The following is an 18,869-nucleotide window of genomic DNA, read 5'->3' as shown; positions in this document are numbered from 1 at the left end:
CCAAAATGGATTCATATTCTTGAGGGGCTCAATTTAGGCCTTTGCATAAGTTAGGAATGAAACAGAAACAAACACTTTCCTTGCACTGCATAATTTAGCCAAGTAACACACAAGCTCATTATCCTTTGGACTCGGTGAACTTTGACCCAGAAGTTCTACAAACCACCTGTTTGTATGCTGTCCCATCCAAACACTGATGACTATTTACATCTCCCTCTCTGCCAACATGGACCATATTATATTCACCCATCCCAACTCTTTTTTTTTTAATACACAATGTCAAGGCTCGTATAAGAGCTAACACACGGGACGGGAAAGGGAAGCACAAAAGAGTGGGGAATAGACACATGAGGAGATCTGTGGAAGGGAGAGGGATGAGGCGGGATACACGGGGTAAACAAGATGGACACTACTGGGACTTTCAGGGAGGAAAGCAGGAAATATGAAGGAGGTGGGTTTCGGGTGAATTAATGGGCGTAGAAAAGATCATGGTTTTCAATGGGGGAAGATAAGAGATGGTGGTGAACAGCTATTTTGAACACCTGGATGGAAGAGTGGGATTGAAGAGTGTGTGAGAGTTTGTTCCAAAAGCGGGAAAAAAGAGGAATGAAAGAATGAAGGCGAGTGGTGATTCTTGATTTTGGTAGTTCAACCAGAAGGGGGTTGCTGGCGAACCTAGAGCGCCCTGCGGAAATATAGGCAGGAGAGATAGCAGACATAGCAAGGAGGTGGGGGAGGTTAGGCCGGAGAGGAGACAGAAGAATCAGAAAGACCACTGACCTACCTGCGGTGAGAGAGTGAGAGACCCAAAGATTTAGCCTCACCACGGGAGATACCAATGATCTTAAATGCCTTGGTTTCCACAGCATGAAGCCGAGAAAGGTGAGAGGCAGGAGCACCAGCTTAGAGGGGAGAGCAGTACTCCATCAGGCTGCAGATGAAAGCTTTGTACGTGGTCAGGAGCTCAGGTGTGCCAAGGAAGGACTTTGCACAATGGAGGATGCTCAATCGGCCACTGGCTTTGGAGACCAGCTTGGAGATGTGGCTTTCCCAGGAAAGATCATGGCAGATAGTGAGGCCCAAAAGTTTGAATGAAAGGACTTCTTCAAGAGGATTGTTGAGAAAATAGATTGGGGGTTTTTCCAGACAGTCGTTTCAGAGAGACATAGTGAGAGAGTGAGATTTGTCAGGCTTGAAAGACACGTTCCACATGTTCAACCAGTTTGTGATTTTATCCAGATCTGCAGAGAGTGAAGAGGCTGCTGCTTGCCGATCAATCTGAGGGATGACAGATAGTACGGCAGAGTGTGGAGTCATCAGCAATGAGATAAAGAGGATTTTCCAGAGTCGGAGAGATCATTGATGAAAATCAGAGAAAGAACAGAGAACAGAACACTGCCTTCAGGAACTCCAGCCTGGAGAGGAAGAGGGGATGAGAGAACTCCATTAAGGGCCACACATTGACTGCGACAGGAGAAGAAGTCTGCGAGCCAAGAGTGGAGATTGCCTTGGATACCAGAGGAAGAGAGTTTGGTGAGCAGGGTGGGTGCCAGGCCGTATTGAAAGCACATTATATATCTAGGGAGATGGCTCTGATCTCATGTCTGGCATTGAGGACCTCCATCCATTTTTGGGAAAGCAGAAGCAGCAAGTCAAGGGTCGAGTGACCTGGTCTGAATCGAAATTAATGATTGGAAATCAGGCCATTGGAAAAGAGGAAGGATTTAATATCAGAAGCAATGATGGATTCCATAACCTTGCTGATTGGGAGAATGCTAATTGGTCTATAGTTGTAAAGATCGTTTTTGCACCTTTTTGTGCAGAGCAGTATTGTTAGCTGATTACCAAGTAGAAGGAAGATGACCTTGAACAAATGAGAGGTTGAATAGAACAGAGATAGGGTGCGCAAAAGCAGCAGAGCAGGCTTTTAGGATACATGAGCTGATGCTGTCTGGACTGGTTGCAGAATCGGTCAGTGTTTGACAGCAAATTCTCCACCTTGTCAGGAGAAAAGGACACACAGTCTAGGAACACCTGGGTGTGACTGGGTAAGGTGGGTAGAGAAAGCGATGGGTTTGGGAAACAAGATTTAGAAGCAAACACAGAGTGTTGGCATTCAGCCTTTTCACGTGCAGTGTCAGATGTGTAGCCATTTGAGATAAGGGAGGGGATGGAGGGGGAACATACACCAGAAACAGACTTGACTAGATGCCACCAGGATTTGGAGGAGGAAGACAGATTTGAGAGTTCAGACTTGAGATTAGAAAGATGTTTCTTGGCTCTCTTCAGGGTAGACACACTTGGTCCGAGCTTTTTGGAAGGAACTGAGATTGCCTTCCATGAGGTGAACGCAAGTTTCTTCAGGACAACTGCCTTGCCACAAGCTTCAGTGTACCATGGGCGGGAGGAAGGGTGGGACAACTGAAGATGAGATGGGGTATGTCCCATCTCGTCTTCACTCTCATATGTGGTGATTTCAACTGTCACCATTACAATTGGCTGGGTGTTGGTACATCTTAAAACTAGATATGGCATCGCAGCAAATGATTTATGTGATTCTGTGGACCCCACCCAATCGGTGAACTTTCCAACCTGGATTTCTCCCAATGGCACATCCTCCCTTCTGGGCTTGGTCATGACGATTTTTGCGACGAATAGTAATGTCTCCTGTTCCTCTTCTTCTCCAATAGGTTATCTGATTATGTCCTTGTGAGAGTCAACATCTCTCTGGCTATTGTTAGAGAGCTGCATCAGTGCCATAGTCTGCCAGTTTACTCAAGCTGACTATCAAGACTGGTCCTTCATTTCCACCTCTGCTGATATGAATACTGTCTGGGAATCCTTCCACAAAAGCTTGCTTTCCCTTTTGTACAGGTTTATACCATCTCGATGGCAGTTATATCCATCCTTTCACCCTGGCACAGAGAATCCTGTGGTATGAGAGTTGCTTTCTAACAACTTGCTTTCTCTTCCTGGAAGGCAAATACAACCAAAAGCAACCTCAGATCATTCCAAAAAGTCCAGAACGTGTGTCCACTCCCAGGAAAGCCAAAAAACATCTGGTCAACCTCAAGGTTGAACTCTCAAACCTGGCTCCTTCAAAGACCTGGTGGTGCTTTGTGAAGTCTGTCTCTGATGTTTGCTCCCCCTCCCTACCTTCCGTCACTTAAAGAAGCAACACAGCTGATTATGCTTGTGAGAAGGCCGAATGCCTCAATTCTTTGCTTGCTTCCAAATCTTGTGTACTCCACCCCTCACTCCCTTCACCTACCATACTCCCTTGCATATGTGATTCCGTGGACCCCACCCAATCGGTGGGGGTTTGCTCCTGGATACTTTCTCTTTCCCACTTGACAAGGTGGAGAGGTTTCTGGCAAACCTCATCTCCGAGTCCATGACAGGCCCACACGGTATCACTGCATGCGTGCTAAAAACCTGCTCTCTCACTCATCCTCTTTGCTGCTCTGTTCACTCAATCAAGTTAGCCAACATCACTGTATAACAAACAGTGTAAAAATGGATACTTTTATCTACAGGCCTATTAGCTTGCTCATGAGTTGTGTTTTAGGCCTGGACATTTTACCTTGGATATTCTGCTTCTACTTTCCCACCCATGGATGGTCGCCCTCAATCTCAGACATGACATCAGGGCCATCTCTCTTTGAACATATCTTGATCATTTGGTTCAGTCCCGCACCCCACCCTGATCTCCGAACTCTTTGCTTATGGCATCCAAGGCCACTTCCTCATGTATTACTAACTTCCTTCACTCCCATTTCATTGTGTAGCTCTTAAGACCTCTCGTTTCCTCTCCCTGTCAAGGCTGGAGTACCCCAGCACAGTGTCTTAGGCCCAGTCTTGTTCCTCATCTTCATCACTGATCTTTCCGATTCCCAAGAAAATCCTGCCCATCTGTTTGCTGATGATTACACCATCTACTGTATCATTTCTCATCCTTTAGACAGCAGCCTCTTCCCTCTCTGTGGACCTTGATATATTCCAAGTGTTGGACCAACTCCTAATTCTATCTTTCAACCCCGACAAATCCCACACACTTATCCTGTCTCTCAGAAAGGACTACCTGGCAAACCCTCCCATCTACTTTCTAAACAAACCACTTGAAGAGGTTGTCACTCAAACTTTTGGGCCTCACAATCAGCAGCAACAGTAGTTATGGGGGTAATAGTAGTAATGTAAATATATCGTGTAGATCAATCAATCAACGACATGGTGCTTTTTATTTAAAAGTTAAATCTCAGTCCTTTAAAAAGAAAGAGGTAAAGTAAAAGCTAAGAAAAAGTGATAAAAATATTGTGTTTCAAGAGTGTTTTTTTAACCAAACAAATGATGAGGTTGTGCATATTTTTCCAAGGCACAGAGTTTTACAGTTGAGCAAACCTAATGAATGCTCAATGCTAAAATGTCATCAGAATGTAAGAAACTACTAGAAACCTCCCATTGTTAAAGCGTAGCTTTCTTTCAGTGGCATATCTTGACTTTGTCCATCATATACTTGATGCGATTTTCATTAAATTTTGACATTTACTTTTTCAAGAAATATTTATCTCGCACTATATGGAAACAAGGACAAAAAGCACAATTTTAATAGATTTTTGTGAGCTTGTAAACCAATTCCTAACACCTGTGATCATTAAACTCAGCCCATGTCCTATTATCACAAATCCCAACCAGAAAAATGTAAAATCCTTGTCCTATCAACAGGATCTAAAACCACCTTTGCTTCTGGACCTCCTGAGAAGACGTTCAACTTCCCTTTCCAACCTGCTTCACCCAGCAATGACAACCAGAACGACAACTTCACCTTCAACTTTGACTTTGACGGCGATAATTCCTCAGCTCGTGGTTTAAACTTTTCCAGCCCTAATGATGAAAAGGCTGGAGCCATGCGCTTTAATTTCTTTTAAGTGAAATGAAACATTAAGTTTAAGTTTCAGCAATTGCAAAATTTTATTTGGACAATTCTGTTACAAGGCAAATGAACATGACCAATACTTTGCGACTGCATTTTAAGTGTTCTTATTTATTACAAAAAGTAATGCAAGCAGCAAGAGTTTAAGATATTGCTATCAGTATGCTGCAGGAAAAAATTATCAAATTCCATAACTGAATAAATTATTAATTACCTTGTTTAACTTCATGTGTTATTTTGGCTGTGTATGTTATCTCTTGTGCTGCTTTATACATCTGCTTTTGTCATCCAAGATTAACTATTTCCTTTCTGATTTTATGTTTTTCATGGTGTAATGTTGGCACATTAAACATTGTGTTTGGCATGAATGTCCCTTTGGTGGTCAAATCATCTCCAAAAGGATATTTTAGGCAGCGAGACATTACATACTGTGACTCAGTTGTCATACTTTGGTTTGCTCTTCATTCACCCCAACAGGCTGGCTGTGTGTCTAGATAATGGCAGCCATTATGGCAAAGACACCACTGGTTTCGAAGCAGAAATGGCAGCAAAACAGGGACAGTGTGCACAAATACACACACACACACATACACAAAAAAGAGTTATGAGCACAAAATATGGTGCATATGGCTAATATCACCAGAAGGCTGGATTAATATGAGGATCAATACGATTCCCTTGTTGGTACAAGCCCTTGAATCCGTAGGTATGAGATCCAACAATTACTGTGCAGTCTCTTCAATGTTGCAACTGGTTGCCTTGCGCAAAGTAAGCATGTAAGGGTAATGGAGATCCTCGTCATAAATTTTCTCACCATTTGCCTGCAACTGCAATATTGATAATCACATCAACAAGTGCATCTGGCAATGTGAAATGGTAGTCATAACTGATATTTCCATACCAAGATGCATACGTATACATGTCAGATTTTAACAAATTTATAAGTATAAATCGCACAATCTAAACCATAACTAAATCTAAATGCATGGAACAAATGCAAAAGGTTACTTATCGAATGCAAACGTTAAGCACCTTGCAATGTTTTTCCCAGACTTCTTCATCATATATTTGTGTCTTCTCGATGCAAAACTTGTAACACTGTGCAAGCTCACAGAAGAGCTCTAAGGTTTTTCCTCGGCGTGGTGAAAACACAAGGGCAGTGCCCTAGAAGTAAAAAAAGAAAATGCAACATTACACATTTAATGATATTTTGACTTGAATACATCACTATTATTATTGTTCATTTAAGAATGGTGGAAGGCTATATATATTATTTCTGGTCATAAAATTTGCTATAGGTCTACCTAAATAACACGTAATGTAAGGAGGGAAGGTAATATGGAAAAAGGGGGAGGAAAAAGAAAGGGAGTTGTTTGGAGAAGGGGTAGAACGAGTATGGGGTCTTGGGGTCAAACGTTTTGTCATTTTTGCACATGTTGTAGGAATATGGCCTGTAAGACAGGAATAAAGTCGAATTCCCCCTCCCCCATTTCTGTTTAAAATGCTAATTTGTAAGGTTTGTCATTGTACAACATTCATCACCCATTTTTTCAATATACTTACACATGGCTTTAATAGGTCATCAATGGTTTGGACAAGACAAGCTCGATAATCATCCAGAAAGAGGCTACAACACAAAGCACCCGCAAGTAAATCTTAAACTTTAATAAACCAAGCAATGTTAACTCGACCATTATAATATTGGAACAAAAATGGAAAAACATGTTGGCAATATTTATATGGATGGAACCATTTTGTATCGACAGCAATTACTTTTAGTCAATAATGTCATTTCCACAACATACACAACTTACAATGTGGGAACCTAAGTCAAGCCCAGTGCATTTGCAATGGGCAGCAAATGTGTGTGACCTTCCATCACCCTTTCAAAATTCCTCCCTTTCCATGTGTGTACCTTTCCTCCCCTTTCCCATTATGCAAGAAAAACAAACCTACTGTCAGGTTGTTAGTGCATTCATGGGTTCTAGTGTTCTGTGTTGATGTAGGAATGCATGCATTATAGTGCTGGACAGATACAATTGTCTTTATTGCATCTGCCTTTCCTTGTACAACTTGAAATTGCATTAGTCATTTTGACGAGCAGCAAACGACCCGACTTTTCAATGCATGTAACCATTTTGTAGCACATGTGGCATGCAAAAATAATGTGGAAAAAAATGCATTGTCTTACCAGTCTGCACACAAAACAATGTCAAACTGTCCTTGTAACCCCAAAACATCATCTTTTTTGTCCCAGCGCAGAACCCTGCAACATATTTTGGTCAATAATAAAACAAAACAAACAAAAAAAAATCACTGAACAATCCATTTTGTGAGATATACCACAAAACCATTTGGTTTAACATTATCAATTGCACATCTGTTTAAAATAAAGACGTAATAAAGGACACAAACTAATGTAATGTGTAAGAGACACTGGGTAAAATGGTGGTAAAACATGGAATTAATTCATTTATATGCCTTTAAACCTTTATTTTAAATTGAATTGTATACTTGAACACTGTAGAACACAAATTTCCTTCATAATACTTCCAAGAACCTTCAGTTTTGCTGTGCAGTACTTCGACAAGTCCCATTAGGTGGTGTATGTAATAGGAGCGGTCAAGCGCAGCCTCTGGGAAGTGGGCATGGCATGCAAGAGGGTGCAGTATCAGGGTGAAGAAGAGGCCGCTGATATTGCTATGTATGATGCTGATTGATGCTGTGTTCTATGGTGATCAACTAAGCCTCTATCTCCTAAAATCTAAATTGACTCAACATCGTCTTATTACAATATAAGACTGCTTCAGTCTTACTATAAGAATAGAAGATGCTAAACGTTTTTTTACGATCTTTAAAATCATTATTTTTATAAAGATCGTAAAAAAAAAAAGTACAGGAATCCAATTTGGTTATCATGGGGCTTAATTTCACCAGTTATGTCTTTTTATCTGAATTGCGAGTTATATCTTGTATCACAAGCCTTTTGTTGTTTCTCGCACCGTTAATAATGGCGCCAAAGTGTAAAAGGGTAAACAAAAGTATTTATTTATTCATTCATTCATTCACTGGTTTACTGAGCTGTTGAAGAAATTATAAAATAAATACAAACAGATTACAAAGGGAAACGATTTAAGAGATTAATAGGAGAGGAATGGTTTGGGCTTTACACATTACAGAAGGGGGAGGTCACATTTAATCGACTTCACTGCAGCAGGAGACTTAATTTTAAGGCTGATTTATATTTATTTTACGTTTGTTAACCCGGGTACCTGAAGTGAAAAGCGGGGGTGAAGCAATTGGTTCATGTCCGTCCATTCATCTGATCAGTTTATGATCGAGGAACAACTTATTTAAATCAAATTATATATTTTGAACACGAATAGGAACATAAATAGGAAGACTAGTTTCTCGTTTTACTATACTTTGGCTTTGAATTAGTTCCGTTTGTGCATGCACAGAGGAGTGAGATAATATTTTTACTCTGTCTGCTTGCCTGGCAGTCAAATAAAACTTAAAATCATCCAAACAGGAAACTTGCTGTTTTTAAGGACGTTATAAAGGACACAAACAACACACAAAGAACTAATACGTGTCAGATAGGGCTGATTTAATTATACGGGAAAACGGCGGTAAAACACGGAATTTATTTATATGCCTTTAAACCTCTATTTAAATTGAATGATTTACTTGAAGAATGTAGAACACAAATCACCTTCATAATACTCCCAAGAACCATGCTGCATTGATGTATAGCATGAGAGGGCGTGGCATGTGAGAGGAACAGTATTGGGATGAAGAAGATTCTGACAATATGGCTATGTGAGTACGAGCTTTATCGATACTGCATTCTATGGTGATTAATAAAGCCTCCATCTCCTAAACTGTGACTCAACGTCGTCTTATTACAGTACATCAGGGTGATGTACAAGTCTGCTTCAGCAGGGCCAAACTTCTGGATTTTTTTTTTAAACGATCTTTAATATCATTATTTTATTAAAATTTAAGTGCAGTATATAAAGTACTTGAACACTTCGTGAGGGTCCCATCTAGAATATTGTGTGCAGCTTTGGTCACCACTTTGGCTGAAGGAGACAGGACTTTATACAATAGAAAGGAGGCAGTTACAAGGTGATATGATGCAGATGTTTAAGGTAATGAAGAGTATAGTCAAAATAAGTGCAGAATAATTATTCGGCAAAATAGACAGTGATAGAACCAGGAGCCATCGCCTGAGACGACAGAAGAGGGGAGTTAAGACGGTAGTAAGGCAGGGGGTCTTTCACTCAGAGTAGTTCATGGAATGGTCTCCCTGGAAAGGTAGTAGCAGCAGAAACAGTAGATACATTTAAATTGGAATTCGATAGGTATCTGGAAGCATTGAAGATAGAAAGGTGTAATGATATTGGCAGGACTTTTAGGGAGCTCGAGTATGGTTGGGTGATTGTGTACATCTGTGCGGAGTGTCGTGGAGTCTCGTCAAAGGGTGGTGTATGGTTGATGTGTTTCACACCCAAGTACTGCCTTCACCCATCCCCTACCCTCCCCTGAAAAAAAGGAAAAGAAAAACCCCACCAAAATTTTTTTTGTTTCTTTTTTTATTTAAATAATGAAAATAAATATATTTCCCATTTTGACTTTGACACCCTTGGGATATCCCTGGGTATGCCATATTGTCTTGTCCACATTCCTCCCTCCCCTCATTCTTCCAATGAAATTGCATCGTTTTAATGAATAAAATTGGTCTGGTGTTGTAGCGTAGGGATGATGGGCTGAATTACCTCCTGCGTCTCATTTCATGTGTATCCTTGTGTAACACTGCACAGGGTATTGTGTTAGATGAACTCTCCAGTTTCAACTGTGACGTTTATTTTTGGCTCTATTTCTATGAACTTCCTCTATATCTGTATGAATTCTCTGAACTCCTTCCTCTATATTTTTCTGAAGCCCAGGTACCTCACCCCCATTTTCCCATAGGCCCTTGGTTTTAAATACATGGCATTTTCCAGGAACCTAACACCCACTATATTAAGGGTTTACTGTATACTCTGTGCAGGATAGTTCCATAACCCTCCCCAGGTAGGCTGTGGAAGTGTCCCTCTTTACCAATCTGGTGAAAATATGCAACTGGTCATCTACCTGGAACATATCTTTCATTCAAGAAAGACATGAATTCTCACTTTGTATTTCCATCGGACCAACAGACAAATCCTCCAATTAACTTCTGTGGTTAGGCTGTGCACATGGTACAGTTTCTGAAGCCTCAATATGAGCTCCATCCTGTCTTGGAGAGATCATATCTCCAAGCCATCCACCACCTCTGAATCTTCTGCAGGTCCAAGTCCTACCTCTGGAGTCCTCAGCATATGATGGTGAGTAAAGCCTTTGGAATTTCATAAGAATAAGTTACTTACTGTGGGATGGTGCTGTTGCTTCCTATCTTGGCCCCTCCCTTTGATGCCAAAGAATCCAAGGGCCACAATGTCATTGGAATCTCCTGCCATGTCATTGGAACTGACTTACCATGGCAGGTTTTGTGGTCTTGCAATTATTTTTTTTTCCTACTTCAGTCCTTCCTCCCTCTCTAGGTTGTACATGTTATGCCAAGAGCCTTTTCCTTGTTACGCTCCCCAAGTCGAAAAAGAAATGCTCATCTCCATTCTTCCATATCCCTCTTTTCTCACCTGTGGAATTATCTTCCCAAGTCAGTTGTCTTGACCCTTGATTCAAAGGGGAACCCAAACGTATTTTTTTTTCCTGAAAATCATTAATCATGGTCTAATTTGAAGGAAAAAAAAATTGGAAATATTTTTGCCAATCACAAAGTGTTTTGAAGGCAAAATTAGTGATGCCATATTGGAGACAAAATTAGTGATGGAAATGCTTTCGGGGGAATTGTGGAGCTGTATCGTTTCGAGCTTTGTGCAAGTGATTCAGAGGAAGAAGGCAGAAGTGTTCATGAAGATGAAAATGTTGGTCGCATGATCACTTCAGCTCGGTAGGGATTGATTTTTTCATTCAATTGATAGTTTATAAGGGATTTTGTATTAATTGATAAACCATTTACGTTACTTCAGTAAAAATACCTGTCATCGCCCGAAAGCCAACACCGCCCAGGCACACTCTGACACCGCAAACAAAATAGACGACCAAAGCTTTGTCCTGTCGCAGGCTGACCAGTTGTCTTGTATGTTATGAGATCGTCCAAATTCATACTTTCCCGAACGCCATTTGTGTCTGTAGTCATGTCGAATTTGTGCAGTGATGCTATGCTTTATGTGTTTGTGCTGTGCTCGTGCTGGGGTGTGGTGTTGTGCCGTGTCGAGGTCCTGCCCCAGTGGAGGGGGGCGGTGTGGGGTAGTTGTGGGTATTGTGGGGTGATGGTGGAGGTGGATGGGATGGTGGTAGGTATTGTGGGGATGATGGTTGATGGATTGTGGAGGGGGGTGTAGTGTGGGAGGTGAAAGGGGGGTGGGGGGGGACCCTGAAAGTTCTAGCGTCGTCAGTCACTCCTCTCGGAGGAGTAGACGGTGATGCATCCATACTTTCTCTCCAATATAAATAGATGGTGGTTCATTTGATTTGTAGAAATTTGTATTGATAATTTAATAGATAATTATTTTTCCAGTGATCTTGTGGTAACTGTTGGCAATGGCAACAGGTGTTTGATTCCCCGCTCAAATTGCCAGTGTGCATGTGCTGGTAGCTAGGTAAAGATGCTGTTGCAGTTTCAATCGACGGCTGGTTCTTCCGCTTAATCGTTGGGATGGCATCCTCTCTTAACATGGCGGATAACCGCAAGATCTAGCCATCTCTGTTGTTTCATAACAGTGCTCTGTAAAATGTTCCAAGCACAATAGCAACCATTTTTAGGCCCGATCCACACTCGGATATTTCGGACAAACCTCGTCCAATTTCTGGCAAACTTTGGGTCTTTTGGCCATTGGTGTAGCATGAAACCATCTCAGTTTGTATTACTATAAAAGCACCATGGACGCATCGACGTTGGGGTGTGGTGTCGTGCCATGTCAAGGTCCTGCCCCAGTGGAGGGGAGTGTGATATTGGGTGGGGGTGAGAGGTGGTTGTGGGTATTGTGGGGTGATTGTGGAGGCGGGGTGGGTGGGGGTAGGTATTGTGGGGATGATGGTTGATGGATTGTGGAGTGGGGAGTAGTGTGGGAGGTGAAAGAGGAATGGGGATGCGGGGGACCCTGAAAGTTTTGAAACAGAGCACTGTTATGAAACAACAGAGATGGCTAGATCTTGCGGTTATCCGCCATGTTGAGAGAGGATGCCATCCCCACGATTAAGCAGAAGAACCAGCTGTCAACTTTGGGGTCAAAGCACCAAGGACGATATTTGTGGAAAATCGAAAATTATTCACCGTTTCAGTTAAACGGTTCCACGATGTAACCCGTACACAGTACGGATGTGACGGTCCACTTCCTTCATGGCTAATCTGAAGAAGAAGATTTAGACTTTTAATCACAAATTTACCGACTTTATAATTCAGAAATTGGAAAAAGACATCTATTTTGAAGGGTTTCAAGAGATAAATTAGCATTGAGGTGGTCTGAGCATTTGAGTTCCCCTTGAACCACGACCACCTCAATGGCTCTCCCATTTACACTACCGAGCTTTATTACACCCGCTGAGATACTGTTCCCACCCTTATTCTGCAATCCCTCTCCTTGTTGTGTGGTGCAACTGTTTGTTGCTATCCTCCCAAAATGCCCCATTTTGTCTGTCAATCTATTGCTCCCTGTTCTGATCTTCCATGAACCTCCAACTGTATAAAATAAAAAGTTAGACATATGATTGTATAAGTGTGAAGGATATGCAAGCTTTGAACAGTTTTACCGGCATGACGTGCCTTCATTATGCAGGAAGCCAGCCATCCGATTACGCTTCAGCATCTCGTTGATGTCTGCCCACCAATCTGTCAGGCAAACCTTATCCAATGGATACAAATAAATGATTGTGCAACATAATAGTTAGTGCCATCCTGTGCAACAGCAAGAGATGCAAATGTCACACCAGGTGACAAATATACAGTGCTGAGAGAACATCTACACCCCATTTCAAAATTTTCACCTTCTGTTGCCTTATATCCTGGAATTAAGTTGCATCAAATCAGACTTTTTCCACCTTTATTTACACATCGTAACCCACAACTTCCAAGTGAAAAACAAATTTTACAACTTTCAGAAAATTAATCAAAAATACAAAACTAGAATATCTTGGTTGGATAAGTGTCCATCCACCTGAGTTAATACTTGGTTGAAGCTTCTTTGACAGCAATTACAGCTGTGAGTCTGTTGGGATAGATCTCTACCAACTTTACACATCTTGATTGGGTAGTATTTGTCCATTCTTCAGCACAAAATTGTTCAAGCTCAGTCAATTTGTGTGGGGAACATTGATGGACAGCAATCTTCAAGTCATGCCACAGATTTTTGATTGGATTTAGGTCGGGGCTCCGACTCGGCCACTCAAGGACATTTATATTTTTGTTCCTTAGCCATTCCAATGTAGCTGTGTGTTTGTGTTTCGTGTTTTCGGTCGTTATCATGCTGAAAGATGAACTTCCATCCCAATTTCAGCTTTCTTGCAGAGGGCAGCAGGTTTTCACTCGGATTTTTCTGTATTTTGCTCCATCCATTTTCCCTTCTATCCTAACAAGTAACCCAGTCCCTGCTGATGAGAAACATCCCCATAACATGATGCTGCCACCACCTTGCTTCACAGTGGGGATGGTGTTCTTTGGGTGATGTGCTGTGTTGGGTTTGCGCCAAACGTAACATTTTGCATTTAGGCCAAAAAGTTCCATCTTGGTTTCGTCAGACCACAAAACTTTTTGCCACATGTCTTCAGAATCTCCGGAGTGTTTTTTTTTTTGCATAACTCAAACAGGACTCGAGGTGGCATTTTTTGAGTCATGGCTTCCTTCTGGTCACCCTACCGTAGAGGCCAGACTTGTGGAGTGCTTGGGATATTGTCACATGCACACAGTGACCAGTCTGTCATAAAGGCATGTAGCTCTTTCAACGTTGCCACTGGCCTCTTGGTGGCCTCTCTGATCAATCTTCTTGCTTGGTCATCCAGTTTAGAGGGATGGCCTGATCTAATCAGGGTCATGGTGGTACCACAGGCCTTCCACTTCTTAGTGATTATCTTGACTGTGCTCCAAGGGATATTCAAGGCTTTTGAAATGTTTTTATACCCATCCCCTGATCTTTGCCTTTTCACAGCTTTATCCTGGAGGTCTTTTGAAAGTTCTTGGTGCTCATGGTTGAGTCTTTGCTGTGAAATGCACTACCCAGCAGAGGAAACCTACAGGAACAGCTGATTTTATTCTGAAATTAGAAGGGCACTCAGTCGAGTGCATACCTGTGCCACATAATGCCTGATCCACAAGAACATCGGGCCCAATACATTTTTGAAATATCATGCTATATATCATTTTTGGCCCCACCTCTCAATGGTGAAGAATTGATTCAAAAATTACGTAATTCTTGTATCCAGATTCGGATTTGGATCTTCCGCAAAATCAAATCGATTCATCGTGGTCACACACCCAACCTGTCCACCAAGTTTCATCCGAATGTGTCCACAACTTTTTGAGATATCGTGATATATATATATATATATATATATATATATATATATATATACACACATGTAAATATATATAAATATATATACACACATGTAAATATATATAAATAAAATCATTTTGGCCCCATCTGTCAATGGTGAAGAATCACTTTAAAAATTCTCGTAGTCGGATCTGGATCTTCACCAAAATCTAATCAGTTTGTCCTTGTCACACACCAAACCTGCCCACCAACTTTTTGAGACATCCTGCAAACAAACAAACAGACACACAGGGGTGAAAACATGACTTCCTTCACCTTCGCTGGTGGAGGTAATATTCAGAATCCCTACAATTTAACACAGGTGGTGGCCAATTAACTTGGTGTGTGATTTTGAAGGTAATTGGTCACACCTGAGCTAATTTACAATTGCTATTATAAGGGGGATGGACACTTATCCAACCAAGATATTGTAGTTTTGTATTTTTAATTAATTTCCTGAAATTTGTAGAATTTGTTTTTCACTTGGAAGTTGCGGGTTACGATGTGAAAAAAGTCTGATTTAATGCAATTTGATTCCAGGATATAAGGCAACAAAAGGTGAAAATTTGAAAGGGGGTGTAGACTTTCTATTGGCACTGTAAATGTGCCTTTGAGCAACACATTTAACTTGATACCAAAAAGGAGTGATGATTATGTAACTATTAAATTCTGAACTAGGTCAAGCTCAAATTGACCTCACATTAGAGTAAATTAAATTGCCATCTCATGTTTCCCATTGAAAAGAAACATGAAATAGTATGATCCAAAAGGTTTGGAGGAACAATTTTACAGCTTCAGAATGGCTTGCGTGTGATTTATAGTAAGTCGAGACAACAAAAAATCTGGTCTAAACTACAGGGTGATACATAATTTATCTGCTTTTTAAATGTACAAATACCACGTTGTTAATGTAAATAAAACACCAAAATGTTTTTTTTCTATGAAAAGGCTATTTATTGCCATTTTAATTAGTAAATATCAAGTTTCAACAAAAGCATCTGCATTCTGAGCACATTTTTTTAATCATTCGACAGCATTTTCCATTGAAAAAAGAAATACTGTTCTGGATAAAGAAAAGGTTGATGCCAACAAATCCACAATGTATTTGCCAGAGGAGTTTCTTCGGCTTTCGCATCAACGAGATGCTGAAATTTTAAGTTACGTATGTTGGAATATCTCATCTGTCTAATGTCGTTTTGCTTAACACTACAATTTCTGGAACCTTCCATGACGTTAAGTGGAAACTTGCAGTTGGATGTTTTAAATTAACAATCATACAATTTATTTCACAAAATATCACACTTTGCAATTAGTTTTTTCATTTATGCAATTCAAGGTCTTAAAACATAGATAAATCGATTCTGAATACGAGTCGAGACCCGGACTTCCAGGGGGGAAAACAAGTATCGACTTGTACGCCAAAAGATACAGGACATTAACGATGTGGTATTTCCATTTATAAAATAGGGACTTCATTCTGGATCACCCTGTAGATTAGAACACAACAGTGGAGACAAGGCAAAAAATTTACAATTTTACTTGTCAACTGATTTTAACCCATGTTTCTGTCAGTTCAATCAAGAAAAGACTGTAAAGGATACTTGCAACTGCCCTTTCATTTCCATCAGTCAGTAAAACTTGCTTTGCTTCAGAGGATACAGCCAGCTGATAGAACAAGGACGAACAGATTAAATAAATTATCAACCAATAAACAAGGAGCATGATTTGTCCATCATGTACTTGATGCAAAAATGAAGAGTACAAATAAACAGTAAATGATACAACTTCAATGTTCTCTGATTTTAACCCTCTAAACACAACCAGACACAAATTTACAATTGGAGCTGTTGAGCTGCATTTCTAAGAAACTAGGATTTCACACTAAAATACACAATTTGGTGTCTGTCTGTCTGTTTTTTTGACTGCCATACATTTGGTTGTGACTTATCAAATTTCAACCAAACCTGACAGGATGACTAAGGGTCACACGACAGAAGTTGTAGCAACTTAATTTGCCCCCCCACCCCCCCAAGGGGGTTTTCCGCCTTGGGAAAAATCCGTGTTACGATAGCTAATCGTGGGATTTTTCCTCGGCCGCTTCTAATAACAAAGGTAATAACAACACTAATGATAATAGCATTATATTAATGTCATTACAAAACAACATTAATGTGAATAATATCCCCCCCTCCCCAAGGGTTTTTTTTCCTTCTTGGACAAACGCCGTGTTAACATGTATAAATAGTTTATCATGGGGCACCCCTACCAGAAGTAAAAAAAATTTGTAAACCACAAACACATATTGATTACCTTTCCAAACAGTGGCTTCTGCTGTTTAACACTAAACTGAAAGAAATCTGGGGGAATCCCAACATCCTTGAAGCATTCTTTGCTTAACGTATCCACCACAGACTAACGGACCCGGGCCTAGATCAACTGTAATCTATATACCCCAGAGAGGATAATAACGTGACCCTTCCTGCCGTTCCCATGGGGAGTGGGTGTACTAGTATTACAAATACAGAAATGTAATGATGGAAGAAATTCTGAAACAATAAATAAGTTCAAATTAGTTGTCATAATGAAAATTCATCGATTCATCAGATGCTGTTTTTCAAAAAGTGAAAAGAAAAATGTGCAACTACATAGCTATCAAATCTCAGGCTGAAATACACCAGGTGTTTATCTGAATATAAACAGTGGAGGTATGTGGTCCAATGTACCCTCGCCAAAGGAGAGGGTATTGCGTTTGGGTCCGTCTGTTTGTTTGGCCGCACAGAACTTTTGTGTTTTTCTCCGCAACTGCCTGTTGGATTGAGACGAAATTTTCACCAATTGGTGCGACTACTCATGCAGAATGCTTTTATATGTAATGATAATTATGACGTCATTGTGGTGTAGCCATGCCCACGGGGAGGGGCATGATGATGATGCATGATGGGCGTGATGGTGGAGGAGTGGCCGTGGGGTTCGGCGAGGGATATGAGGCGTGCACACCTCGGGAAGGCGTGCACACCTATGAGGCGGGAAGTAAGCGAGGCACGGATCGGGTGTCGAATTGAGTCCACTCGTGCTGGCCGCGCATCGCATTCGGCTGTGCCGTGCAAATTCACGGCAGAGGAGCATCCGGCACGGTTCAGAGATCATTTTATTTCTGGTCTGCGAGCAGCCATTGACATTGTCTGCGAGCAGCCATTGACCGACATCACATTCGACTCGGCGATCGCGACTGTTTCATCTGTCGAGCAGACACCGGTGACCGCGCAAGTCCGCGCGATGGCTCAAGTGCCGCAGGGTGCTCGCACGCCTAGCGGTGCGGGACGAGAGCGCGCACCGCAGCACGGTCGCACCGGGAGCGAAGGGGCACCGCAGCACGGTCGCACCGGGAGCGAAGGGGCACCGCAGCACGGTCGCACCGGGAGCGAAGGGGCACCGCAGCACGATCGCACCGGGAGCGAAGGGGCACCGCAGCAGGACCCCAGTGACCTGGAGATCAGCCTGCAGCCGGGGCATGATGATGCCGGCGAGCCGGAGCAGGAGCCGGGCTCGGCGAGCCGGACCCTTTTGGGTCGGAACGGGTTCCGGTTCGTGCCTCCAGATGTGCCAGTGCTCTCTTCGAGACCTTCGTCGAATACCGAGGGCGAGGCGCTGGCGGCGGGGGCCGCGTCGATGCAGCGGCAGCCACCGTTCGTTGCTGCCTGCGGCGATGATGTGCGCTCCAGGAGCGGCGAGAGCCATATCGGCTCTCGCGATGAGTTCCCACGCTTCGTTCGCGATGAGTTCCCGCGCTGTGGCAAGGTTCGGGAGGCAATGCGCATCGGTGTGGTTCAGGCAGCTTCAATAGGTGGCGGTGCGCCCGTGGCGTTAAAGGGAGTCGCGAGTCGCAGCATCAAGTCGACAACCAAGAAGCGGACTTGTGATGTGGGTTGTTGTTCATGGCATATGTGTTTTTCCTTGCTCTATTGATGCAGTTTAACGTTGTTGAAATAAATGCCAGCAGTTCTCGTGTAAAAGTGGATGTGGCGGAGATCATTAAATGGGAATTGGATTATGATCAATGTGATGTAGGGGCTTCAGGGGCGGTGGTGGCAAATGGAAAGGTTGAGTTAGCCGTCCACTGTCCCAGGCCGCAGGTAATTGCTTTGTCTTGTACTGGGATTTTATCAAAAAAGCGCGCTGTACGGAAAAATGAATTCGCAATGGTTCGAATGTTATTCCTATTGATTTATAACGAGCTTATGGTTGAAGTGGGGTTTAAATGGAATTACTACCGTCTAACTGCCGTGTGGGTCTCGGAGATC

At 42.0% G+C, this 18,869-nt stretch overlaps 2 protein-coding genes across 10 annotated transcripts in view; one reads left to right on the top strand and one right to left on the bottom strand.

The window, feature by feature from the left end:
• The window catches only part of LOC147011956 (uncharacterized), a 95,038-nt gene extending 89,524 nt beyond the window's left edge, over positions 1-5,514 (top strand). For all 7 annotated transcript variants that reach the window (XM_085857779.1, XM_085857785.1, XM_085857782.1 and 4 more), the window contains exon 19: positions 4,723-5,514. In XM_085857779.1, the coding sequence (XP_085713905.1) occupies positions 4,723-4,925 (203 nt within the window). In that variant the 3' untranslated portion in view covers positions 4,926-5,514. The remainder of the gene's footprint in view (positions 1-4,722) is intronic.
• CAMKMT (calmodulin-lysine N-methyltransferase) overlaps positions 4,944-18,869 on the bottom strand; it is a 29,658-nt gene continuing 15,732 nt past the window's right edge. For all 3 annotated transcript variants that reach the window (XM_085857786.1, XM_085857788.1, XM_085857787.1), the window contains 6 exons: positions 16,170-16,233; positions 12,791-12,857; positions 7,122-7,196; positions 6,494-6,557; positions 5,963-6,094; positions 4,944-5,757 (listed from right to left, as the gene is read on the bottom strand). In XM_085857786.1, the coding sequence (XP_085713912.1) occupies positions 5,653-5,757; positions 5,963-6,094; positions 6,494-6,557; positions 7,122-7,196; positions 12,791-12,857; positions 16,170-16,233 (507 nt within the window). In that variant the 3' untranslated portion in view covers positions 4,944-5,652. The remainder of the gene's footprint in view (positions 5,758-5,962; positions 6,095-6,493; positions 6,558-7,121; positions 7,197-12,790; positions 12,858-16,169; positions 16,234-18,869) is intronic.

Source organism: Eptatretus burgeri, chromosome 15, assembly GCF_056783735.1.
Source record: "Eptatretus burgeri isolate ZD-2024b chromosome 15, Ebu_testis_v1, whole genome shotgun sequence".
In the NCBI taxonomy this organism is placed as follows: Eukaryota; Metazoa; Chordata; class Myxini; order Myxiniformes; family Myxinidae; genus Eptatretus; species Eptatretus burgeri.
Note: the sequence above shows the minus strand (reverse complement) of the source record. Positions and strands in the feature narration are given on the sequence as shown.